Source organism: Pezoporus occidentalis, unplaced genomic scaffold, assembly GCF_034315485.1.
Source record: "Pezoporus occidentalis ecotype Australia unplaced genomic scaffold, CSIRO_AGI_Poc_V1 ctg201, whole genome shotgun sequence".
Classification (NCBI taxonomy): domain Eukaryota; kingdom Metazoa; phylum Chordata; class Aves; order Psittaciformes; family Psittacidae; genus Pezoporus; species Pezoporus occidentalis.
In genome coordinates, this window is record NW_026913868.1 from 220,764 (window position 1) to 248,670 (window position 27,907).

A 27,907-nucleotide genomic window follows, 5' to 3' on the forward strand; every position below is an offset into this window, starting at 1 on the left:
TTAACTCATGAAAAACAACCCCCTGTAGTTTTACCACTTCTAATAAGGGGATTTTACTATGTGTGGGGTTTGGTTGCTTTTTTGTTGGTGGTTGTTTTTTTTTTTGCATTGAAACACTGAAGCTAGTTAACTTCACAATGATGCAACCTGACTCTCAAGTATCATATTCAGGGGAATTCACTCCAACCAGATTTTTACAATGCGGAGTTTATGCTCTTAACTGTTCTTCCTTACAGAGGATTTTGGAGCATATGAAGTTTCAATTGTCCTGGGGAAAAGGGACAGGTATATTTTGAGTACAGAAGCTTAGTGCTATTCAACAGAGCTCTGCCCACAAAACCTGCTCAGGTCTGTTTCCTGTACATCTACTGACGTTCTTAACACCCATTCTCAGCAACTGCATTTGCCCCACATCTGGAAGATTTCAGAAACAGCTGAGCCACTCAGGAGTTGATCATCCCCATTGGGATATATTATTGAGTTCATATTAGTAGGGAAGCAAAATTATTCAGCTAAACACAAACCTTCGATTCTGCCAAATTTACATTGAGTAACTGTGGAAGCATACAAGTTACTACCAAAATAAGTCAATAAAAGTTGATAAACCTCTCTGACTCAAAACAAGGCTTCAGTCTAATTGAAATCTCGCAATCCAGACGCCTGATGGGCAGTGAAAAGACCAAGTTTTGAAAATTTGCAGCTCTTCCCTTACTATTATGATTTAGAAAAGCCATTTCTTTAACACAGTGCTGCGGGTCACAACTGTTCATGTCTGCTTTTGGCTGCCTGGCTCCTACTAATCAATGGGTAACAGCACCATTAATTAACGTGTTTACTACAGTCCACTTAGGCTTACTGCAGTGAATTAATATTTGTTGAGTGTTTGGGTAACAAGGTAAGATACAAATGAAAAGCATTATTACATAAAATTATAAATAGAGATTAAGTATCTTCAACAAGAGGCTACTGGAAAATCCAAATGCTGCTCAAGAGGCTGTCTGATAGGGTCATAAAGTGGTACAGATGTTAGCCACTCCAGACAATGTGCTCAAGACAAAGCAAAGGAGCAGGAGCCAGAAGATTCAAGCTGTGTACTTCCATGTCCACATTTGACCCATTGCAAGTCCTCACAGTTTATAAAGTTGTTTCTGCAAAATGGAGATTTGTAAAGGATGCTGAGATGTAGTAACAATAAATTCAACAATAAATTCTCAGTACATTATTATTTGACTGTGGCATCTCGTGAACAGGCTGTAGTCCATAGCATTTTTTGCATTAGCAAAAAGCCCACAGCCCATTTTGCTCTTCAGCTTACAGACCTCCATAGCAATGCTGCAAACCCAGAGAACATGCCTGGTATGGCTTAGGCAGCTGATCTTTGGTTTGGTCACAGGAAAGTAGCGGACAACCTCTAGAAGGCCATTTGAATCCCATATCCTGTTATTCTTTTCTCCTATTTATTATTCTCTTTCCTTGTTTCATACATCTGTAATAAGAGCCAACCCTCTTAAATGTTTCCTTTACCTATATCACTCATCCTGTTTCTGCTTTTAAGATATAAATGTCTTTAATCTGTACCTTAGCTTGGTTTAGAGGCCCCAAAACAGCATATTCCAACAGCCTGACTGATTCAAGGTCACATGCAAAGTCCTAACAGAAGAACTGAAGCAGAATCACCTAGATCCTGGGTACAGTGTCTTAATCACAAACTCATCTTTCACTCCTTTCAATTAAAAAAAACATATCCCCAAATTGTCACATCAGAGTTTCTTCAATCTCAGGTGGGTTTTGCACAGTTGACTTACAGGGACAATGACTAGTACTATCACCAGTACCCTCCTGTCACACGGTCTATAATCATGCTACTTTAGGAAATTGCACTGGCAGGGAAAAAAAAAAAAATCAGTCTGCTGCCAGAAGCAGATTAATGAAATAAGTTCTCTGCAGTACTGAAAATACAGCTGTCTTGAGGAAATTCACTCTCAAACTGAATCACGGACCTCAAGGAAGACTGCAATCCTCTGGGCTCTGCATCAACAGGGGCATGAATACGTTGTAATGAGGACAACTAGTTTTCTTACAGAACATAATGAAGGAAGAAGTGGTAATCACAAAGAATTACAGCAATTCCAATGACAGGCTGAGAGAGTTGGGGTTGCTAAGCCTGGAGAAGAGAAGGCTTCAGGGAGACCTTAGAGCAGCTTCCAGTGCCTAAAGGGGCTGACAAGAAAGCTGGAGAGGGGCTTTGACATGAGCCTGTATGGACAGGACAAGGGGGAATGGCTTTAACCTGACAGAGGGGAGACTGAGATAGAGATCTTAGGCAGAAGTTCTTCCTTGTGAGGGTGGTGAGGCCCTGGCCCAGGTTGCCCAGAGAAGCTGTGGCTGTCCCATCCCTGGCAGTGTTCAAGGCCAGGCTGGACAGGGCTTGGAGCAACCTGGAAGGTTGTGGAAGGTGTCCCTGCCTGTGGCAGGGGTTAGAACTGGATGAACGCAAAACCATTCTGTGATTCTATGAAATGTTGACATGTCACATGTTACTCCTTCCCATAGCAGAGGACATCTATCAATTTAGATTAGTAAACCTTGTCTACAGAAAACTTGCAAAGTGACAGAAAAACACATCTTTCACTGTGTTGTCATGAGTATTAAAAAAAAAAACAGGGAGGAAAATGTTTTTCAAAATCCTATTTCTTGTCATTTCAGATGATCAGTAACTAAGCAATTTTCTGAATTCTCTTCACAATGGAAGTACTTCAGTTTCACTTTTTATTTACATTTGCTCAGCATCCCTACGCATCACTTCCAAACCTTAAGGGATTTTATTTATGTTACAGCAGTGCTTCAAGGCTGCCCTCCACCGCGCAAGATGCTCTGTGTGTTTACCAAACACAAACATAAGTCCTGAAGATCTCATATCAATTAAGATAGAGACAGTAGGACAGAGCTGAATGGTACAAGCAGAATAATTGGGAAGGTTAGCAGAACTGCACACAGGAAAGCTCTACGTATTCTGTATTAAAAGAAAAAAAATAAATGGCCTCTTCATTTTATTGTTGTTGATTTCTTTTTTTTTAAATGGTGGTTCAGTCTTTATGCTACTAGCCTATGACTTGAGATACCTGGATTCAAATTCCTGTTCTGCAACAGACTGTCTCCACTATGACCCTCAAGGAAGTAAGGTTCTTTTTTGTTTCTTCACTCCCTATGTGTAAAAAATGGAAAAGCTACTATTTCCAAACCTTGCAGAGGCATCATCCATCAAAGCATTTAGCCTTGCTGCAAAAGGCTCATCTGTGTATACTCCTTCCTTTCTCCTTTACTGTAGTACATAACAGAAAGACACTAGTTTCTGCAAACGTTTCACTCACCCTCCATCTACATTCAGAAGCTAAGAGACAGCATCTCTTAACTACTTTATATTTATCTCTTTATCCTTTGCCCTCTGACCATAACACCCTTGGTACCGTGATACAATTTTGATGGCAATTAAAGCAAATTGCAGCACACAACTTCAATTTATTGCTGATAAAAAATTTGGCACCTCAACTGCCATATGTAGGGCTAAATACCGACCCCCAAGTAAGCTGCAGTTAAGTTAAAAGGAGCTTCAACTAACACGATAGGAAATTCCGCAGGAACTATTATTAGCTCCTGTTTATACTGTCATTTTTCTTATCAGTAGGAGATTATTTATACAGAGCCCAACCCAAGTGCTTCTTGTTTATCTTATTACAGACACCATTAAAAAAGTTTCTATAAAAAGCAGTTCCTGCATTTAAGACCAGCATTAGTAAGTGTTATGCTATTTCAAGTCACTATTTAACACTTGGTTACTATTTTCCAGTCTGTCCTTTTCTCTCAGTACACCAAGAAGAAGAGATGGATGCTAAAAGCTGAGGCCACGCTATTCTGCATTTACTTCAAGTGCTACACAAAAGACTTCCAGCTGATGCAGGGTGGCAGCCAATGGATGGGCAAGCCAAATACATCCAACATCCACACTGCAGCCTCCAGTAACAGTTTGCTTGGGAGCCTGTTTCACAGCCTGAATGGGAAGGGATGCTGGATACATCTGAAGAATACACAAGTCAGCTAGCACTCAGCTGGCCTAAGACAGCTTTGGAAGTGAGAGCCCTCGGACATTGTGCTTTCTGTGCTGGATCTCTGTCCCGAGCCATTTTCAGTCACTCTTCACCATGCTGTACTTTTGAGAGGAAGCTGATGTTTCTCCCTAGAAGTGCTGAGTATACTCTTTAATCTGGTCCCTTCAAACATTTCTTTGAGATTTACTATTTCTTTTCAGATAAGCCATAACTATGTACTTAACAGTGGCACATAAGTACTACACATCTGCTTACGCGAGGCTATGGGTTATATTTAAAATGAATTGGCTCACATAGACCTTCCCACCAAGCATATGGAGGATGACACAGTTCACCTGCCAAGGGTAGTAGGTGGAAGAGACTGGTGCATGACAGTGCAGTGCAAGCCTTGATGCCACCTCGTCCTGAGAAACTGCATCACGTGCAAAATACCACTTTCTTTTCTCATTTGAAAGGTCCACGGAAGCACCGCTGCAAAAGGATGCAGCCATTTAACATTTAGATCTATTTGGTTAACCACTGATATGGCTTGAAAACAAGATAATAAAGCACTGCCATTACTTAGATCTTTGCCTGTCCCACTGACAAACTCAAAAGCGACATCTAGTAGTATTTTCTCTGATCACTGTGCAGCTACATTCTGGATTCCCCCTCCTTGTTACCCAGGAGAGTTGAGTGGGATGGGTGTGAAACTTAGTCAACTGTGTACAACATGGATGGTGTCCTTTCAGGAGGAGCAGCCTGACAAACAATGAAACCTCCCAAAGGCTAAATGCCAACTTAACAGCAACTGAAATGCAAGACAGTAGGTTGAGGAAAGAAGGAGCAAAATGAGGTGTGAAGAGACCAGTCTTGACTTTCCTACAGTCTGCCTGCAGGGGTATCAAAGACGTGCACCAAGACACCTATATCATTATCATTGGCTCCATTCCATTTACTGATAAAGACTCTTAGACTTGGTGTGATAATTCTGATTCAACGGCCCAGCATGCAGCAGTCTGCACTGACAAAAAAATAAAATAAAAAAATGCTGGCTTCTTTTAGAGAGTCTTTTTCTGCAATTTTTCCCTCTTTGCTTTATTTCTGTTGAAGCTAGTTTGACTGCTGGTAGACATGATGGTCAAATCAGAGAGCATTATTCCAGGACTATATGCAGGCAAGGACTGCACAAAAGTAGGGGAGGGACCTACTAACTGCCAAAACTTCAGAGTTCAGGTATAATTTAAGCAACTAGACTTAATGTTTAATTTTTGAAGTACTAATGCTAACATCTGATAAAGCTAATAATATTCCTCAGTTACACTAAATGTTAATCTCATGATTTTTCAGACGAAATTGAAACCAGGGAAGGACAAATAATTTAGCCCAGATCACAGAGAAGAGCTGGAGACGTGGAAGGAATTCCTAGCTCCATGGATCAAGTGCCCATTTCTGCCTGCCTACCTGAACTGCTAGCATGCCTGCAGACCCAAATCTCCCAGACAGATGGGTTCTTCTGACCTTTCAAATACTGGAAATACCATAGAAAACAAATTCCCTCTTGCTGGTTTGTAATTCCTAGTCATCAAGAAGCCTTAAAAACCTATTTTCAAGATTTAATTCAAGCTTGGGTTAAAAAATTAATATGTTATAGGTATAACATGGAATTCGAGCTATCTATTTTATTAAGTCTTCATCCTAAGATACTGAGATGCTGGAGTATATGCAGGGAAGGGCAATGGAGCTCATGAAGGGTTTTGTGAGGAACAGCTGAGGGAACTGGGGATGTTGCTCAAAGGCAAGTGATTCAAAAACTTCAATCTATCATAATATGACTCATGAATCACAGAATTGTTTGGGTTAGAAGGGACATTAAAGTTCACCCAGTTCCAACCCCTTGCCACAGGCAGGGACACCTTCCACTAGACCAGGCTGCTCCAAGCCCTGTCCAGCCTGGCCTTGAACACTGCCAGGGATGGGGCAGCCACAGCTTCTCAGGGCAACCTGTGCCAGGGCCTCACCATCATCACAGGGAAGAACTTCCTAAGATCTCATCTAAATCTCTCCTCTGTCAGTTTAAAGCCATTCCCCCTTGTCCTGTCCCTACAGGCTCACGTGAAAGCCCCTCTCCAGCTTTCTTGTCAGCTCCTTTACACACCGGAAGGTCTCCCTAGAGCCTTCTCCAGGCAGAACAAGCCCAGCTCTCTCTGCCTGTAGTTATACAAACTATAGCTGTGTCTCCCTACTATTCATATACATTTTATGGTAAAAATACACATTATATCTATATATCTCTCACTCCCCATACATGAAGATGAAGATACGCCATCTATTTGCCACTCTTCACGAACAATTTTAGAATTAAGGAAAACCTTTTTCATCTTAAGATAAGAACTTTGGGCTTATTATAATGCTGTAAAATAAAATCTGCTAGCACAAGCCACAAAAAGAAAAAAAAGAAAAAAGTGATTCACTGGGGAAGTTCCATGATGTGCAGGACAATGGGTCTTAAATCAAAGGCATACATTATCATGACTAAGCTGACAGATCTGCACTGCAATGCAGAAAGCCAAGCAATATTCCAACATCTGCAATGTTCAGAGACAGACAGTTACGCACAGTTTCCCAAAATGAAGAAAGGACTCCCCGAGCTCTTACCTGTTACCTGTGCAACAACTGCTTGGGAAATTCTCCGATTGGCTAGGAAGGCTTTGATTTCCTCCTTTATCACGCTGCTGTCCCTCCTACCAAAACAAACAAAAAAACAACACAAAAGAACACACAAAAAGACAGACCAAAGTGCACTTTGGAGATGCAAAATGGCTTTACTTCCTTTATTTAGGGGACAAGGAGTGGGGAAGGCAGGCATTAAAATAGTCAAAGTGCCTCACCGGTGGACACTTCTTTTAACAAGTGTCACGTTTGATCAAAGTACCCTAGCAGGAGAATGGATGACTCATGTCCTATATAATTCATAATAGGTGCAGCACTGCCATATGGAATGTACAAAGTTTCATTACACAGGGATGAATAAATCTCACATACCAGCATAAAAACCTCAGTCATAAAAATGAGGCACAAAAATAAAATATAAAGGATAGCAGGGTCTGCCTGGTTAGCTGCACAAATGAATATACATACACAAACCTCCTGAAACCTTTCAAGGAAAAAACTCAAAGGAGAAAAGATTTTGCAACCTCTATCCCCCACACACACTTCTTTAGTCCACAGCTTGCACTGAATGAACAAGTGCCGGTTATTTAAAGCCTTTGTATGATTTTACAAGGTGTGCAAAGGTAGTTCAGAAGGGACCGAAACTGCTAAAAAGAAAATAAAATCTGTAGGTTGCACAGGGACTGTGATATGCAGAAAATTTTAACTGCAGTAAACACGTACTTTTCTCTCCTCTTCCTTTCTCCTTTCCTGAGAAGGGCAGACAATTAAAACCAGACTTTATCATTTAGTAGTTTGCCTTTCTCTTCTCCACTCCTGCCCCAGCAGCATTCAAGGCCGATTCAAGCTTGCAAATGTAAATGCAAAATAAATGCTGTGTTGTGGGTTCATTTTTAGTTCTGTACCAATGCTCATCTTCTGTATGCCTGCACATAAAAGCAGTTTCCATTTAAATAAGCATTAAAAGCATTACCTGAGACTTACTGCATAGGAACCCAAAACTCAAAGGAATGATTAAACTTCAGCAATGAGAACTCCTGCACACTGCTAAACGCACCACCTTCCTGCATTACTCCATTATCTTGCAGCTGACAGTACATGAGGTTGATCAGCTTTCCATACTGCTCATCTCTAATCCTCTCCTCCAAAAGCCACACTTTTACCCTAAGTCTCCAAACTAGTTCAAACATATTTTTATCCTAGAGCTTATGGACCCATCAGATCTATCACAGGTACTTCAGAAATGTTGCAATTTTTTTTTTATTTTTTTTTTTGGGGGGGGGCGCAGAAATAGAATTCCAATATTATGACCAAAATTGTTTTGAGACATTTGGCCTTTCCTCTTATTTCTTTTTGCTATCAAGCCCACTGACTCTGACCTTCATCCTCAGTAGTGTAATCCCCTCCTTCCATCTTTGCCCTAACGCTGAAAAGGAAGCCACTAAAGGTAAAGGAAGGTCAGTCTGAGTAAAAAAAATCCCAACCCACTGGCTCTCAGTGAAGACTTTCTGCTTCTTCTTTATTTGTATTTTCCTATGCCAACCTGCAGATTGTGCAAATCTCAGAGTTAGCCCTGACACAAACTCTAAACAGATAACATAACATGTTCTGCAGATCCCACTGGAAAGCATTATTCAAGCAGATTCTCTACTCGCCCCATATATGGAAGGAAATACAACAGGTATGAAGTAGTGGAAGACGATTCATGTGAATCAACACTCAGTCAGAAGTCTCCTGAATAAGAGGAGGGTGGAAAATTAGTGCACTGACATTAATTTAAATTTTTGGTACAGATATTTTAACAGTAAAACAGACTGGGATACCCACACATGGCCAGGGCTTCTCTACACAAAGACTAAAAGGCAGGTGAGAGGTACTGAGATAGTGACCATTATGGAACTAGCAGGGGAACAGCTATCTAAAGCTGTTCCTGCTTTCTTGGCAATAGCCATCACTACTGAGCAGTCCTCCAGCATGACGATCTCCTCTGGAGGACCTCTCACTCTGACTTTCCAAGCTTTTTACAAAGACTTCTACTAACCTCATCAGTTCCTCCACTTTGTCATCAATGTCCAAGTCCTCTTCAGAAGCTTCAAAACTGTATGACCTTTGAGCCAAGCTGTTTGCAAGTGGGTAGCGGGTAGGCGACATCTTCCCATTGAATGCAGACAACCTCTCGTTACTCTCCCTCCCATTCTGATTAGTAGTGCAAGGCTGTGGGGAGGTATCGTAACTGTTGCTTGGTGATGGGGACATCCCAGAATGCTGGGTCTGTGTTGAAGCTGTGGCTGTAGAGGAAGATGCTGGGACATTGTTGGTACTGTTGCTGTAGGAACCACCTCCATAGCTAGACCTTCTTCCAAATTTGTCACTATGCTCTTGATCAAGCCGATCCAAGGTTTCCAGAGCGTGAAGGATTTCATGTCTGGTCATTCCGGTACGTCTCAGGCGCTGAAGCAGGTCTATCTGCTCTATGGTAAATCTTGGTTCGTCTGTGTAGTGAGACATGGTTTCCAGCAGACTAAAACAAGGTAAAATGTAAAAGCAAGTAATTCAGTTCAGCAGTTCTCTGTGGTGCATGAAAGTACCTTACACACCGGAAAGATCAATTCTGATCCAAAACTTTGAGTCACACACGACAGAAATGACAGCCCAATAATCCACCTCTAAACAAGCTCAGCAGGCAACCTCCCACTAAAGCTTATTTTCTTTGAACTGCTCAAACAGGAATTCTCTCTTCTACTAGCATTCCCTACACCTTCTACAACAGTACCCTTTTGCTTTTGATAAACCACTGCTACAGAGAGACAGTGGTTGCTCAGTAATTAAGGCTGCAACTTGATTTCAGAGAAAATATTGTCCACTGCTAAGTATCCCCCAGTCGGAAATCCCAGGTTCCAAACCTGTTAGGTCAAGGTTGAGTTTTTTTGGAGAAGTTTTAACCAGTTATGACATGAGTTTTATGAATCTCTTTCAAATCTTAAGTGTGAAGAGTTCAAGTCGCCCTAACTTTGTTGTTACTTTGAAAAAAAGAAGATAAAAAACACATCTAGTGGAAATTATACTGCCCTGTAGGACAAAAGTTGATTTGACTGAAGTCCCATATCTGAAGTTTGATTTCTGAAGTCAATAACTTTTGAACCTGCAATGTTGTCACAGATCATCTGCCCTAACAAGGAAAGTGCAGTACATCCAATTACTACTGAGCTTTCATTTAAAGAAGTAAGTCTACAGCTTTTTCCTCTCCAAAGGCAGGCTTCTCATGTAACTCAATCATCATGGTGGCTCATCAAAAGCATTTTTAACTCCTAAACTTCCCAAAGTGCCAAAACAACAAACATATATTTGCTGCAAAGCCCAGAAATGGAACTGGAAAAAAAATAAATCACAATATGCTCCTTCAGTCTCTTTTCTTTCCTAGGTCTCCTCACTACAGATCCAAATGACATACAAATGACAAGATCACCTCCTTCAGAACTCAAGATTTTGAGAACGGATGGCAGATGGAGGGCAGACAGAACTTGGCAAAGAGATCAACACATTTTCCATCCTTCTTGTGAATCTTCTTATAAGTCAATGCTTTATTACAATTCCTGCAGGAGAGCAGGGTGAAGAGATCACTCAAACTCCAGGAGACATGACAGAGCTAATGTACAATCCCTACAAGTGAGAGCAGACAAACAACAGCCTCAGGAAAGTCAAGCAAGAGTTCCAAGGACCCGATGAAAACAGAAAGAGGGATGACAGCTGCCTCAATTACGCTAGACCTTCCAGACACAGGGCTGCCTATTTCTCTCCACAAATTTTGAAGATCACATCTCATTTCCATTTCTGCACTGGCATAGAGAAGTCCCCAGCAGAAGCCAGAGAGTGACAATTTTTCAACTGCTGCATTTAGTCTTTTTTAAGATACATGAATTGCAGTGAAGTAAACAAAATCTGTAGGGTTTTGGTGTGCAGCAAGAGAATCTTTTCAGGGGAGTAACCTCTCACTACACACACCTGACTAGGCAATGGGAACAGGTCCATCCTATAGAGTCAGAGGGTATAGCCATGTCAGTGCTAGGAAATTAAATAGTGCCTAGGAAGAGGCACAGTAGCATCTACATGCAGTTGTCTGCAGCATTACTAAATTGCTGCAGCTGTCTTTGGCACACTTTTGGTCCATCACAACCAGTGCACTTCCAACCAGTTCACAGGCTCTTTTCGAGACCTTGCATGGAGCAGAAACCACAAACCCTGTCAGGATGCAGCCACTCAGTCCCAAGGCTAGGAAGGTCTGGTGGTATGGAGGTGGCCATGAGGCCCTGAGGTTGAAGAACAGCACTGAGAACTGGCTTAGTTAAGTTACAGCTTAGTAAGCTGTAGGTAAAGAGTAGCTATACAGAGAAAGCTACAAAGCCAGGATGCGTGAATCCATAAAAATGGCATCTGCAGCCTAGAAAATACAGAAATGAAAAAAAGCTCTTGTCTTTGGCCTCATCAAGCAACTACTGAACCCTTTTAATTGTTTCAACAGTGTGAACATAGGAGAAAGAAGCAGGAGGACAACACAAGGGGATGACTCCCATCCAAGAAAATGACTGTGTGAGAAGACAGACGGACTACAGCCACGTAAGTGCTTCAGTCAAACCGGAATGCGCTGTCCTTTGGACAATTGATTACTTAAAACGTACAAGCCATTTTAAATTTTAAAAGAAAAAGAACCAGATTATTTTACTAAAAGGAGGACACAGCAGCCAATGCAGCAGTAGACTAGTGACTGACTGGAATTGTAACAACTAAAATTTGGAAGTCACATCTCAGACGAGACACTCAGAGCTTGACAAGGAGCATTTGGAAACAGACATTGTGTTCTAGGTTTGGCCTCTGCGTCAGGGGAGGCAAGGCTGCACAGCGCTTTTCTCCAAGCATTGTGAGAAGTGTCACAGTGACTTAACTCACATCACAAATTCTGGTACAGCCTGAAAGCCCCCCATGTCACCTCTGAGTGGCTGGTTTTCTTCTTAAACATCTGGCCTTGAGATGGATTTCACTAGATATGCCAGCTTGCCTTTCATTAGAGATAAACCCATCTGGCCCATTTCTTACCTGTATTTCTAATGCTACCATTTCCTGGATCATTTATCTGTCAACACCAAGTTTCACATGCTCAAGTACTTTGTTGAACTAGAGAATTTAATGAACAAGAGCCTCCATGCAGAATTACCACTACTCAAAATTCTTACTTTAGTCTTTAAAGTTTAATACTAAAACATACTTTAGACTGTCTAGGTTTATCTCCCATTTGTCACAGACCTAAAAACCCGAAACTTTTGTCCTTCTAGCCCGAGAACTGAAAAACTAGCATCTGACAAAAGCATGACTTTCCAGGTAGCTTCAAAAACGCCAGGTAACACAGAACTTGCAGCAGTTTGTGGCCATGGCCAATCATTCCTTTTAAAATTTAAGTGTGATTCCTAATTTGTCTAAAATGTCAGGGCTGTCCTTCTAGATCTGGGTTGTCAGGCCAAATTAATCTCCTTTAGTGAATTACACATAATCCTTTAGTGAATCCTAAGTATCCTTTAGTAAATTACTAGCGAATTACATATAATGAACTGCAGTGTTCTTAGCTGTAAGAGAAATGGTTGACCTGGGTCGGAGCAATCCCAGGCATAGCTACAGGTTGGGCAGAGAAGAGATTCAGAGCCGCCCTGCGGAGAAGGACTTGGGGGTCTTGGCTGATGAGAAAATGAACATGACCCACCAGTGTGCGCTTGCAGCCCAGAACCCAACCATGTCCTAGGCTGCATCAAAAGAAGCGTGACCAGCAAGTCGAAGGAGGTGATCCTGCACCTCTGCTCTCATGAGACCTCACCTGGAGTACTGTGTACAGTTCTAGTGTCCTCAACATAAAAAGGACATGGAACTGTTGGAACAAGTCCAGAGGAGGGCCACAAGGATGATCAGGGGACTGGAGCACCTCCCATATGAAGACAGGCTGAGAAAGTTGGGGCTGTTCAGCCTGGAGAAGAGAAGGCTGCATGGAGACCTCATAGCAGCCTTCCAATATCTGAAGGGGGCCTACAAGGATAACGGAGAGGGACTCTTCATCAGGGACCGTAGTGATAGGAGAAGGGGTAATGGGTTCAGACTTGAACAGGGGAAGCTCAAGTTAGATACAAGGAAGAAATTCATCACTGTGAGGGTGGTGAGGCACTGGAATAGGTTGCCCAGGGAGGCTGTGAATGCTCCATCCCTGGCAGTGCTCAAGGCCAGGTTGGACAAGGCCTTGGGTGATATGATTTAGCATTAAGGTGTCCCTGCCCACCGCAGGGGAGTTGGAAATAGATGATCTTAAGGTGCTTTCCAACCCTAACTATTCTATGATTCTATTACCTGTTGTAGTTTGTTGTATGTGGGGAAAGTGGTCTGGCCTCCAACTTGTCCCACTTCAATGTACCACAGATGTGCTGTGCATGTGCAGTAATTGCAATCGCACAGGGATGCATGGGCTGCTGGACAAGGCCATCCTCTGCTGTAAGGATGAGATATTCAATGACTTCCAACTTACGTTCCACTGCATCCTCTTAATTTGTGAACTGCACCTAAGAGGCTTGCAGAAAGTAATCTAAGAGTAGCGAACCTACTGTTACATTATATCCATCACACTATGTTAACACAATCACTGGAAAAATTGTGGCAATTTGAAAAAACAAAGCAAACCAAACCAAATTCAATGGTCTGTCAATTTGACCACGCAAAATATTCTTCTAGCCCTCCAACCTTTTTAGAAAACTTCTGCAAAATTTTTCCAATGCTTAAAAAGATAAGAACACCAAAATCAGATACAGTATCTCACTGCTGGTCTAACTAATGTCATATACAGTAAAAACTGCCTTGCTTATACTTACATACACAACATATATTGCATCTGACATACTTCTCTTTGGTCTTCTTGATTTTGAACTCTTATTCACATTTTCAGGTACTTTTCTACACAACCGTGAGATCTAGAAACAATGCTTCTGAGTTTTATGTACTGAAAACTGCAGGAACTGGGAATTTTCCATTAAAAACCCAAAACAAATATTGCAAAATGTGGTATTATTGAACTTGTTCCAACATTGCCAACTAGCTACTCCTTTTTAATGAATAACTACAGTAACATTATTTAGAACCTTCTCGCAGGGCTGCAGTTATTTTCCCTTTTTAAAATATTTGAATAAACTTACCCTATTTAAAGATCAATTTACAAAGCAGTTAAGTAAATCAGCCATTTAAAAAATCATTGTAATTTCATTCACCTCATTAATTAGTGGATATTCTCCACTACTTCACCCCCCCCCCATACTGCTGTAAGAGCCTCTTATCCTCCTGAACTCCTCTGGCTAGCTGTAATTCAATTTGCTTCCCCCCTCTTCTTCCTTATGAAATACAATCAACTGCAAAAGTAACAAGAAGTAAAATAAGATAGAGGCAAGCAGAATAATTGGGGGCATGCAGGAGAAAATAAAGATAGCAAATACTTTTCCTAAGAACAAAGACTGTGGACCGACTGCTTTGCTGTAGTCAAACGGGCAAACTTCGCTGCCACAGTAGTAACATATCCTCAACAGTTGCAGATCTTAGCTTATAATCACACGCTTCATCTCCTTATCAGTTAGCAAAACTCTCACCAGTTACTGTCAAATTTCCTTGGGGAAATAACCAAAGTAGAAAGCACAACCAAGGGAGAACTGTCATGCATTTTTCTGCCTGAAATTTTGAAAGCAAGACCTCTAGAAAGCACTAATTAAGCTCAAATCTGTAACTGACCAACTTTTTAACAACTGAATCTGGCCCTTAAAGTGAACTGTTTATTTAGATCCTGACAGAAAATAAATGTAAACTGAAGTATCAAATTTATTTACATTTTTTACATTGAGTTGGCAGCCACACCCCAGGTAAGATAGACCAATTCCAATTCCTGGTCTCTTGGTATCAATAAAGCATTAGAACTTCACTTTTTTGTCTCATTCAAAAGGAACCTGAGGTATCTGAATATCACACTGAAGGGAGAACTATAAGGAGCTAAACAAAAAAGAACTTATTTTACTCCCCAAAATCCATAGATACAACAAGCAGGTCTCAACCAGCCGGATGCAGCATTGCTCTTTTCCACTTCTAACACCACTTTCTGGAGTCAAAGCTGCTTAGGGGCATAATTGTTCTCAATATTGTTGCTTTTCCTTGTCATACCACCTTTTTTTTTGTATGAATTTCACTCTTTAGATATGAGGATCCCTCCACACTTTGAAAGTACTGATCTTGAGTGGGGGTATGTAGCAAATTAACAGGGGTGTTCTCTTCCCTTATTTCCCTGCATCTCTTAAAGAAAAGCAAGGAAAAAGAAAGCAGTTTTCTCACCTACTATCACAGGCCAAGCCCCCCCAGATACAAGAATCATCTACCTGACACTAACTTTCTAGGTGCTGGAACACAGCAGAATAATCCTACAAAACCAGCTAGGAGCTAAGTCCATGTCCATTTGAACTTGAGAAGTTCAAAGCATTTCAATTACCTATTTGGGAATAGGGCCAGACACCAGCCTTAACACCTCTTAACACTTCAAAAAATGGCTCTGGACTCCTTAATGATCACAAGAAATCATTTTCTCCACTCTTTTACTCACTGTACATGAGTAGGAAGTACTCTAGCATCACTGAAGAGATCCTCTTCTGCTTCTCTAAATATCCATTAAAATTCACTGCTTTATCTAATAAGCTCTGCCACCAGTTGCACTTTTTGATAAAAGACCTATATTTGATATAATCTGCATAATATGGATGTGGGCTACAGCCAAAGTGTTCTGAACAGGATCCTGGTAATTGGTTTAAGAATGATTCTGATAAAGTCACATTAACTGTGGCAAACAGGATGGGGGGAGATGGCAGCTTCTGCGCTCCTTTGACATATGACACATACTGCTGGCCCAGGGTTGGTCGCTAACAGCACTACACAGTCCTGCCAGCAGGATCTTCAGAAGTTGTTATCTTCTCTTTGATAGCACCATCATTTTTTGCAACATAACATATATTTTCTTGGTATCACTGAATACAGTTTTGCCCTTTAAATGGAAGAGCAAAATTACAAGGCAAAGACATAGCTTTTCAGCTGAAGAAGATTATCCCAAAACACAGCACAAAAATCACTTTCTACAACCAGTTAACTGAACAAGTGTTTTAGCCATCACAGTTTTTCTCACAGCTTGAACTCCTTTGCCTGCCAGTTGTTTTCCTGTGTGTATGTGCATACAGTACTAGTGAGCACCACTATCTGAATGACTGTGGAAATGGATGTCCTCCAGCTGTGGTGGCTTTGCATGCCCAGGCCACAGACCACGCACTGGTCTGCAAGCACCGTCGGTCGGTATGACTGGGCTGCTATGTTTCCTTTCTACATGAGGTCTCTGATCTGCAAGCAAAAATGGATATTAAGGATGGCACTGCTATTTCCAAAGGGAACGTAATTTGCTTATCAACCAGCCTGATACTCAACAACCTAATTCACATGAACTACAGCTCTGGATGCTTTCTATCAGAACCAGTGACTACAAAGAAACTCCACTTCCAGCTGCCCCGTCTGTTATTATTTTAACCATGCTTTGTATTATGCAAGCTTGTTTATCTCTCCAAACATTTCTGTGAGCTCCAAGGACCCAAGTAAAGTTTCATTCACTCCTTCCTTTCCTACATCTCTCCCACCATTACCATCCCAAAGGATGCAGCTAATTCTTACAAAATGCTCAAGAAAGAGATCTTCATGCTAAGCTATAGCTGTTCCACAAGCAGAGTGGTTGATGTATATCACAAAGTACACCGTGCATACCATGCACTCATGTTCAGAGGCAAACACTGTGACCCATCAAGTGCAGCTCTAAGGTACAACAAACTGGGACCTTTAGGGCATAACACTAGTCTTCTGAAATTCAAGCTTTGGCCTTTTCTGTTCTTACTGAACAAGTGCATCTCCTTTTATTCACAGTCAAATATTTCAGAAGTACCCAAAGCTTTGCACTGTATTAAGCAAAGCTGCCTTCAAAACAGTAGTTGATGCTATGAATTCTGGGGCGCAACAGAGGATTAAGGATCTGACTCATCTGAGCCAACATTTATGCTCATCAGTTGCAACTCCAGTGTTTTCAGTGGAGTTGTAGCAGTTTTCAAGAGAGAGAAAAAAAATCAGGCCTCAAGTGCTCATCATGTCAACGAACACAGAGCCATCCTTATCCATACGTTAGCATAATCATCTCCTGCAGTTGCATCTCTTAGTTCTGATTTTCAAAGAGGACTCTACTCCCATTCATCCTGATTCACAAACAAAATGTAATGCTTGTAATGACTGCTCTCATCCAAGGGAAACGAAAGCCTCATACTGCAGCAAGCAGTGAAATCAGTCTACAAGCTGATCTACTGAGGTTAAACGTCACCAGTTCTGTTTATGAATGCAAAACAGTGTCTTATGAATGCAGAACACTGCCATACGCTTTCGATCAAAATGGTGACAATTAATAAGAGCAGCCTGAAACTTCTGAAAATAAATCCAACGTAATCAAATACTCACCGCTACACAAATTACAGAAGGCAAGCTGAGAGGAGAATATCAACATATCATTTCTTCAGGAGGCTTCAAATTTCTCAGCTAGTTAAAGAGCCCCAAACCCAAATTCTCCTCTTCCACATAAACTTTTCTTCCACTAGATCTTTGACATTCTTTACTGCTGATAAAATATTTTTACTGGCTGCTGGCACACTGGCAGTAAGCAAACCCTAGCAGTTTTGCTGCTGATTCCACTTGGGTGAGTAACTTACTCTGCTTTATAGTATCTGCTTTACATCTTTGGGAAAGAGACAGAGAAATTGATATTGATCTTACAAGGTAAAAATATGTATATATAAATGACAATTATTGTCATAATCCAAGTCTTACAAAAGGGACTGACCTCTGACTAAGCACAGGGCTGGGAGCCAGATAATTCTGAATTCTACTCAAGGCACAGACTGATTCACACTGACACCTTATCCGTCTAACCCTAACCTTCCCTGCTTTTAAAATCTGAGTTTCCTACTATTGTCGCAATTCTACAGCAATGAGGCAGGAATTCAAACCCTGAAGCTGGATTCAAGGGCAGAATTAAGGATCAGAAGGACTAACAAACAGGGAGAAAAAAGCTGTAGTGGCAGCTGACTGCTGAACCAGGGCCTGAAGCCCAAACCTGTGCCAAGAGCAAAGGAGCAACTCTTGGATCTGGGAGCCGAAGACTAAACTTCGGATACATGAGCTAAGTAACAGAATCAGGGCAGGACTTGTGCGTACTTGAGTTACGCAGCTAAGTAAATCTCACCAACACACCAAAATACTGTTGTTATTCCATATGAGGAAAACACAGTCATTGCAGCAATAAAACTGAAACATGGATGTAACCTAGCCACCAGACTGGCAAGTCACATTTTCAGCTGTCAAGTTTACAGGGTAGGTATACTGCAGTCTTCTGCCTCCTCAGTTCACTTCAGAATTTAATCGCTCCTTTATTAAAACCCAGCACCTCAGAATTCTCTATAAGGAGAAGCTAGCTGGAGTATCTAAATACTTGAGCAAATCTTCCCACAGAATACCCCCATAAGGCAGGGAAGTAGAAATATGCTAATTTTTGAGACCAAGAGCTCACAGGAAAAGCCTGGCCTTCAGACAAATCAAAATTACTTGTTCAAAGTCACACAGGCATTCTGCAAGAACGCAAACCAAGCATCTGGCCAGACTTCGAGGGTTTTCTCACCACACATACAGCCATCCTACAGGGTCCTTCTATAGCATCAGATATGACAAGGCGTAGGACAAGTTTCAAGCAATGCCATCACCAGGATTTCCCCCACCTCTTCCACACGCAAAGGAAAAGAGACATTCTGAAGTATTTCAGGCAGTCTTTCTCCTCAGGATCTATTACCAGCAGTAACAACTAACATACTTACTTAAAAGAGAAATTTTTACTTCAGAAAACTAAAATCCAAACCCAAATAGATAACAGCAGCTCCTTGAAGAACATATAATAGCAAAAACATGGGGTTTTTGGCTATGTTTGCTTCCATATTAAAAGTTCTATTTTATTTAAAAGCATTTCAAGAAGAAACGCACATCTTAACTAACGCGCTTACAGCAACAAACATCCCTTTGTGCAGCCCAGATCAAACTAGGGAAATTTCCTCTTGCGTGACACAGAGAAAACCCAGCCTATATCCTTAGGGCAAGTCCAAATCCTGCTCAGAGCAGGAGGAGGACACTTGAAGATGCAAGTGAGATGGTGAACCAAGCTATGACCTGTTCTTCAGCCCTTCTGCATAGCTCCAGGACTTGGTGAAAATCACCACTGACCAGTTCAGCTCACTAACCCAGGAGGACAATCAGCCAATCAAACCACCAACCCACCCATAGCTAGTATTTGCCAGGGTTAGCAAGCTGGATGAGCTTAGAGAAGGCTCTGATGATTGCTATTACCACCTCAACACATTAGGACAAGCCAATTTGGCCAAAAGCATAAGCAGGTGTAAGAGGCGCATGTGACACAAGACCGCTTTATGGTCCCTTCCAGAATGCCTTAGCTGCTTGTGAAATCAAATTAATTCATCTGGTTTATCTTGAGTAAAATAACGGCTCAGACAAGATGCTATTTCAGTTAAGGAAGGTTAAAACACCAACTATTTACGCAATACCTTGTCACTGAAGACAAAAGGAGCAATTTAGGTGAGTTCTCTTTCACCCAAGTTTAACTAACGAGTTTCATGTCACATTTCAAGGAAGCTGGACAAAAGTTAGCACAGCTCAGCCAGGCAATGACTTTCTAAGCCACTGTGACTCCACTGAAGTTGGCATATGGTGACAAACAGTATCATTCACATACTTGTTCCTTTTTTTTCTGTTGTTTTTCCTAAACGATGATAAGGCTTCGATCTAGTCCTTTTTCATCTGCATTACTCACACTGATTTTCTTTCCACTCAGCAGACTTTTACTCACTTCCAAGGCAGCTCTGTCACTGCTGGCAATTAGATTCATAAACAAGCCTGATAACTCAGGTAAACTTTAAGTGGTTATGTTGAAACTGTCTAGTTCCATTAGAAATTGTATTTTGAGAGATAGTTTGAAACATGCAACACAAATACTGACGGCCACATTAACACTCACTATTAACACATATTAATTAATCAATACTGCCCTAAGTCTGTGAAGAGTCAGTAATTATGGAGAACTCAACAGAGATTTTCTTTCAGAAGCTAGAGGAAGACTTAGTTTTAGATGACTAATTTTTGTGAGACCAAAATCAAGAGTCCTGTGTTCACACCATGCTTCAAATTCCTCTCAAGTACCGACTCTCATTCAACTGTGGATAAAAATTAAGCAGGTGAAATGGCAACTGCAGCCAGCTGCCTACTTTGCTGTTCTGACAGAGGATGCTTCCCCTTGGTAGAAATAAACAAACTACCCTCTAACCATGGTAGTTTTAAGACTGTTTAATCTTATTCAATATTTAAGTAAAAACTTACTTTTATTTTTTCCTTTTTTTTTAAAGGCTCTGTTTTCTTCTTTCTCCTTCCAAACCCACAATGCCTGTTTACCCTTTTTCAACAATATCTGTGGTTTAATCTGGAAACTTTATACCTAAGTGGGTCATCTCGGCCCATTTAGTCTAATTTAATACTCTTTAATCCCTTCCAAAGAGGTTTACCCCCGCATTCATTCAGTCAAAAAATCATCCACCTATACTTCTATTGCATTCTCAATGACTCTATTAACTGCACATATACTGGAATAAATGGAAAAAGCTGTTACCTCTTGGATGGGAAGGTGGAAGCTGATTAACAGGGCAGAAAATGTACAGGGGCAGAACATGACTGAAATCTAGCTAAAACACAGGAAATTAAAACTAAATAACTCACAGTTTGGAAATTTATCTTAAAAGTCTGATTCACAGTAGTAGCTGACACGCCGTCCTTCTGCTCACACAAAGTACAGGGGAGCTCTAAGAACACTGCAATCTCTGAATTACCACTGTAATAAAGATGCACAGGGCAGTGCGGCCTTACCTCCAGACTTCTTTCCTGCTGTGAACTAGATCTTTACAATTTCAAGTGGTGATTTTAATACTGAAATCCAACATATTTCCAGCTAAAAGAAAGCAGAGGAGGTGGCTCAGCAGGCTGGCAACAAAGTAGGAAACCGCTAGCTTTGAATAGAAGACTAAGCCACCAGAAGTAGAAAATAACTCATTAATGGTTGTAACAAGAAAGCTTTCTGAAATACACTGGTTATTTAGTTTCCAACGCAAAACCCATGGCAGTCGCTGCTTTTCACTGTGAGTGCCTCTACAGAAGTCTGTGAGTACACTGCCACTTGTACTGTGACTGTCCATGTGCTGGATGAATAATCATCATCCTTGTAATAATCCATCTGGGAAAATCTGTCTTCATTCACAGTTGTCCAGTTTCTCGCTATCTGCTCTGTAGACAGAATTTCTCTTTCCAACTCAGTCTGACAGAAGGTACAATCAGAAGTCAAGAGGTCAAAGTATCTAAAGAATCTGATTGCCAGTGGACAAGAATTTGGTCATATCTCTAAAACATGAACGGGGAACAGTGATATAGGACTAGCCGATGAGAGATGGATGTACAGCACAGTACAGGTCAATCCTTTCCTTTAAGCCTGACAAGCTTCAAATTTGAATTCATTTGCTTGCTTATTGAAGAAACAGCATAGATACCAATTGCGTTGAACATTTCTGACAGAAGTAATTTGGAAGAACAAATTAATAGGCTGAACTTCAAAGATGAGATTTGGACAACTCCAGTTCATACTTGGATTCCAGATACAGCAGCAATTACTTGGACCAACACATCCAATTCTAGTGTTAGGTTAGGTGCCCCAGGTTTTCTGCCTTTGCTATATAACACTGCGTTAATGGTGTACTAATTGCATTTCACCAAGTCTAGTGCTAAGCTCTCTTACACAGCTCTGGTATGCCTCTAGTACGTTCAGGAAATGTATGGAGACCTCTGTTTTAACAGTAACTTTCCTATGATCAAGGCTAAATTTCTAAGAACTGCATGATGTTCCCCTTCTTTCAGTGACAGAAAAGTAGAAAAAACACATCAGCCAGACCAAGAGAGAGATTAAATGCTCCTGTTCCCTGGTTCAAATATCTAACAAATACCAAACCAGTGGAACCCTCCAATATAGCCAGCTGTTGATAAACACTGCTCTTTTTAGACAAATTAATGGGGGGGGGGCAAGAAAGAAAGAAAGCCCAAACTACCAAGCAACTCTTCATTTTTGTGGGTTTTTTTTTTTTGCTTGTACTTACACTACTGGAAAAGTTCTGAGCATACTTTACATGGGGATGGGACGTCACAAAGCCTCTTGAGGGTCTTCAGTGTTATTTACCATTCTGTAAGACACAATGAAAAGATATGAGAACGCTGAGAGATTTCTATGAAAGACAAATAAATTCTGACTTCTTGTCATTCACTTACAATTACACAACTGTCTTAGAGGAATGGCAAATAACCTCCTGTTTCAGAAAACAAAACCAAAAACAACTACCAAAGCCCAAAGCCTTCAGGATCCTTCTCAGTCATCCAACGCATCCCTCTGCTAAAAGGCAGCAGAATGTATACCAATCACTAAATATAGCCATGGTTAAGAAAAATGCTCTCTAGAACCACATAGTTTTCTTATATCATCTTTCTACTTATTCCTTTTTTTTTCCTTAATTGCCTGTTAAAGCCTCAGCCTCTTTCTTTACTTTACTTTCAGTGGGAGCTTTCACATGGCCTGCAATGGACCCATGGTCTTTAAAGTATGGCAAATAATCTTTTACATACAAACATCCTATGGATTATAATGGCTCAAGTTATTCCTGGATACTTCATAGATCTAAACAAGGCCAACCAGCTGAGTATTCTGAGCTTGTGTACAGCCACAGGTTAAAAAATGGAAATGTTCAAGCGCATTACTCTGGATAATCTGTGACTAATCCAGGCCCACATATAATCCCAGATAGATACTTCAATGGTAGATTCCTAAGGAGAAAGTTGATGGCTGGCAGCATAATCAGTCCTGAGACAAAAATTAAAATTACAATTGATTTCTTTTGGCCACAAGTAAATTAATCTATGCAATCATTTAGCCTTATGACAGTTACCTACCCTTTTAAGTCACAAAAGCTATTAAAAGGATTATTTGGCTAACATCCGCAAAGAACTTAAAAGACAGGTACTATGTTCTGAAAAGGAATGACCTAATAGAATTTTCTTTAGCTATCACTGCTGATGTCTTTCTCCACAAACTAACAAGGACTGAAGTGCTTCAAAAGTCAAACTATTAACTAAGAGAAAGACAGGATATTATATCCAGGAAGATACAGAAAGAACCAGAGAGAATATTTACGCTTTGAGCTACAGGTGTACGTGAGTTGGAATAGAAAATGGGTAGAGTAGCACAGGGGTTTGCATTGGATAATTCACTCTGCTCTATAAAGAGACGCCTGTAATATTAGCAACCAAGCCTGGTGGATGGACACATCTTGGCTCTTCTCAGCGGTTAAGAGTGGCCCAGACATTGTAGTATGACTCTTCCACTATCATGCCACTAGAAGCTTTGGGGAAGAACTGCACCTATTCCAGGCAGAACCCACTGGGCATACACAGACTGTACCATCATTTAGGTGGATTTTTTTTTTTTCCTTGATGAAGGAAAACTATGGAACTTTTAGGACAAAAGACTGAGCTGAATGAGCTCCTCCAGAAGTAATAGCAGTCAGCCTCAGGCACCAGCTCACCCAGGGGAATTAAGGCTGCCCCCATAGGACTGCTACCACCCAGATGTGGCCAAGGAAAGCAGTGGGTGTCTTGGGGGAGGAAGGCTGCTGAGATGGCTGCTGCCATTTCTCAAACAATTCATTTGGCCCACATCTACATCTCAAGTTGTCTTTTTCCTCTCAAGGAAAGGAGGTTGCCAAGAGCAAGGTCACAGACAAGATGAGTGGTCCCAGCATACTGTCCCAGGTCATGTACTGTGGTACAGGAGAGAAACTGTGGCACCGAAGTACTGATGGATGGAAAAGACAAATACTCAGGTGTCTCACGGTCAGCCACGCCAAAGCTTTATAAGATAGTTCTATACCAAACACTACTCTGCTAAATCTCTTAACTGCATTTAAAACATATTCCCTGAAGCAGTCACAAAAAATATGAGATCATGCTGTTGACTTATTGCCAAATGTTGAGGTTAATATAGAGAGCTGCTTTGTTTTCCAAAAAGGAACAAATTAGTCTTAAATATATACAAACTTTCTGAAGGTCAGAGAGGCTAATGATAGAGAATTGGATTCCTCAGAGAAAGATTTGCTTCCAGCATGAGGAATGTGGAAGAAGCAAAGAACAAAACCCACAAAGGAAAGAAAAGATCATTTTCCATCATCATGAAACACAGTATTAAAACTGGAACACAAGGAGAGGAGACAGAGCCAAAGAAAAGGTTGCAGTAACTCAGGTGCGAGATGACAAAGGCAGGACAATGATATTAGGGATACTAATGGAAGAGAAGAAATATGGTACAGGCCTCGGATGTTATAAATGAAGAGCCATTAGGATCTAGACCAAATCTGGAATGAGAACATAGGAGGAAGAAGGAGCTTTTCCAAGAGACTCCAGATCTTTGAGCACAGACAGAGGATGATAGCATTTTGGCAGAAATAAGCAGGTCAGAGTTCCTGAGAATACAGGAGAAATTCACCATTTTTGCCATGTTAAAGGTTGAGGCAGTATTGTTACAGTCTGAACACAATCCCAAACCATCACAGACAGAGCCAAGCAGTAAGGCGGGTCAAGGAATCCGGCTGTCTGCTTTGGTGGCTGCACTGGTGAAAGCAAACGCAGTTGCACAGAAAAAAAGGACAGCTAGTGCTTCTGAAGCCTGATGCCAGAACAGACCAGCTGCTATTGAAAAAAGTTGCAAATAGTTTTTGACTCAATGCTGGTCTAAAGTTCAGTAGCACAGAAATACCTTCCCTGCCCCCATACACATGCAACGGTTGCTTAAATTTTTTTTGTAATTTAAGGGCCTACCAGATGGGAAACAGGAAACTCCCTCATCTCTAATTTTTAATCAAAAAAAAAAAAAAAAGATAAAAATCAACCCAAACCAACATAACTTCCGTCACCAACAAATCATGACTCTGAAATCATGAATCTGTATTCCCTGTTCCCTCAGCCTCCTCTTAGCAGAAAACCAGGTTTGATCACAGCAGCAAAGGCAGGTATCACCACTATCTGTAGCTGATACGCAAGTAAGCACTCACCAACCTTTGCCCTACCACATTATTCATTAAATAAATTACCTGCTAACACTGGGAAAACACTACCAGCTCCCCTTCCTATTACTGGGACAACACTACCAGCTCCCCTTCCTATTACTGGGACAGACAATAAAAAAATCCAAAATTAATTTGGAAATCATCACCACAGTTGTAGAATCAGATGTAACGAACAATCTTGTCCCCAGCTTAAGTTGCTATAAAGGCAGCTTAAATTTACAATGGATGAGTCTTCATGGCAATCTGTTTTTCCGATATTAAAAATCTCATTTTCTCGGTGCCAAGGACAAGTGGAAGTGTGAAGCACTGGAGTACCAACTCTGCATTTGTTTCACTTGACATGAAATCATTCTCATTTTAGTTCTGATTTTTAATACATTCTTGAGATCCACTTCAGTTTTCTTCATTTCTCACTGTATGCAGTTAATTGTTTTGAAGCATAGTTCACCCTGATCCACAATGCCCTGCAGAAGCAAGGAGGAAGTCACTTGGTAAAGATGAAGCTGATATCACTTATTCGGAAGACAAATTAATTTTCCCTCTTAATTTCTGAGTGAGTCACATAGTAAAAAAATAATGCCATCACTTTGTATTTCACTAATATCTTCCTTGGTAAGTTCTTATAAAGGGCTTAACAAATAAGAAATTAAAAGCCTTTATCCTTGGGGAAAAAAAACATCACAAATAAAACATGAACAGAGGGGCTAAATTCTTGGCTTAAAGCCACACGGGATGGTTATCAGTGGCTGAACATGGTATCTGCCTGAGGACACAGGCCCCACTATTAAAACAGGACTATTACCACACCAGCTACTGAAATGCAGAAGAATCAAGTTTAAGCTTGCTGATAAACCTGGTGCCTTAGTGAAGAAAACCAGCCCTGAAAATGATGTACTACCACTGCTGAATTCACAACCCCACGCATAATTACAAACCAATGCACTCCTAGAAGTAACAAAAACCAAACCCAAATTTAAGTCTTTTACTTAATGTACAAATGAAGGTGTATAGGAATCATCAAGTCTTCTGGCTGGACTCTTGTGTGTGTGTATGTGTCTATAAACACAAGCTGTTACATTTCATCTGGTTCACCTTCTCTAAACTGAGGCCAGCATGAAGTAAAACAAACCTATTAACCTGGCTTAACTTATGTCCAGGGGACACCTCGTCTCAAAACCAGCAAGACACCAAGGATCTGTCCATTCTAGTTCATTCCAGTACTTAATCACCCTCTCCATTACAAATTTGTACTTGATATCTACTTTGAATGTGTCTGACTTCAGATTCCAGACAGCAGCTTCTGTTAAGCACTCCTTTGCCAGCTTGGAGTTCTTTATTCCTGGGAGATGTTCAGCAAGACTGTTGCTTACCCAGTGCTTTTAAAACTCAAGCTACTGCATTTGTACCAAAACTTACAGATAAATTCATCTGCATGCATACACAAAAGTAGGACTAGTGTCCAAAATACTAAATCTAATCTAGGACTCTCTAGCCCATTTTCCCAAAATAGTCCTATTAGAGGAAAAATAAAAAAGCTCTGCCACATGATTTGAGGATGTGTTACACTTGTGCCCTGGAAAGCAAGGTTAAGAACCTTCTCTAAGAACAGCCACCTCCCAAGCACATGCTGTGGCTCGCTGCGGCTTGGCGGAACACAGCATCCAGTTCTATGCAGCCTTTGCACTGCAACGCAAAGAGAAAAGTTGTTTCCTAAGTATCCAGGCTCCAAGTTATTTAAATATCATTACTTTAAGTTAGCACATTGATCTGTACTTAGAGCACAGTTTTGTGCAGACCCTCAAGAAGGTGAACAACAAGCTCTTGTCAAAACTCGTGCCTAAACAAGCAACACAGTCACTGCATTTGCTGCAGCTTCTGTGTAACCTTGAATCCATGTTTGCAAGGAGCACGTTGGCTCAGTTGCAAGGTAACAAGGCATGAATTGCTATGACAGAGATCTTAAGGGACAGGTTGTGACCTTCTAATCGTGGAATCACAGAACGGCTGGTTGAAGAGAATCTCTTGAGGTCCTTTAGCCCAATCCCCCTGCTCAATCAGAGCCAGTTGCCCAGGACCTTGTCCAGACGGCTGTTGAGTATCAATAAGGTTTGACACTGCAACACTTCTCTGGGCAACCTGCACTAGTGAATCAAAGGAGCAAGACAGCATACTTTTTATGAACACAAAAATTCTTGAAGAAACTGCTCAGAAGTAAAACCCAATCAATGCTGTTTTCAGTCTTATTATTTTGTGTTGGTTTGCCAAAGCCTTCACAGTACAACACAGGAAAAAGCCATATTTGGGGATTATGGTGAGGGAATATAAAAGCATCATGCCAAGCCTGCAGCAAATTGTTTTTTGAAGGGACTGGATCCTCTTCTTCCTCAGAACTCTTTAACTGAGGAGAAACCACCAAAAGAACCCTTTTCCCCTTTAGAAAACACACCCCCAATCTTACAATAAAGCCACAGTTGGTAAACTTAGAGCAAGCAGGTAAATTATCGCTTCCACAACATGCCCTGGAGAACAATTAGCCAAAAGTTGCTGTTTAAATTGTTTCTCTCTTTTCCCTCTCCAATCCCACACAAAACAATCTTCCCTAATTAGGTGGCATTACCTATAGTGCAAGCCAGAGGCCAGGCTCCATTTTGAAGCAGACAGATCCTATCTACAGAAAAACTGAGGTCACAAAATCATCAAGTTTCCCAAACTCACACAAGACTTCTAAAAAGGCAGGATCATCTGTATTTCATCAGAAAGGAC

The 27,907-nt window shown here is 41.0% G+C and overlaps 1 protein-coding gene across 22 annotated transcripts in view; it reads right to left on the reverse strand.

Moving 5' to 3' along the window:
- The window catches only part of HMBOX1 (homeobox containing 1), a 111,960-nt gene that overhangs the window by 40,854 nt on the left and 43,199 nt on the right, over positions 1-27,907 (reverse strand). For 19 of the 22 annotated variants that reach the window (XM_062618582.1, XM_062618598.1, XM_062618594.1 and 16 more), the window contains 3 exons: positions 22,133-22,216; positions 8,800-9,279; positions 6,744-6,829 (listed from right to left, as the gene is read on the reverse strand). In XM_062618582.1, coding sequence (XP_062474566.1) covers positions 6,744-6,829; positions 8,800-9,279; positions 22,133-22,155 — 589 coding nt within the window. In that variant the 5' untranslated portion in view covers positions 22,156-22,216. Of the gene's footprint in view, positions 1-6,743; positions 6,830-8,799; positions 9,280-14,047; positions 14,186-20,858; positions 20,941-22,132; positions 22,219-27,907 lie in introns of those variants that run through there. The other 3 variants (XM_062618587.1, XM_062618591.1, XM_062618588.1) reach the window with 3 other exon arrangements.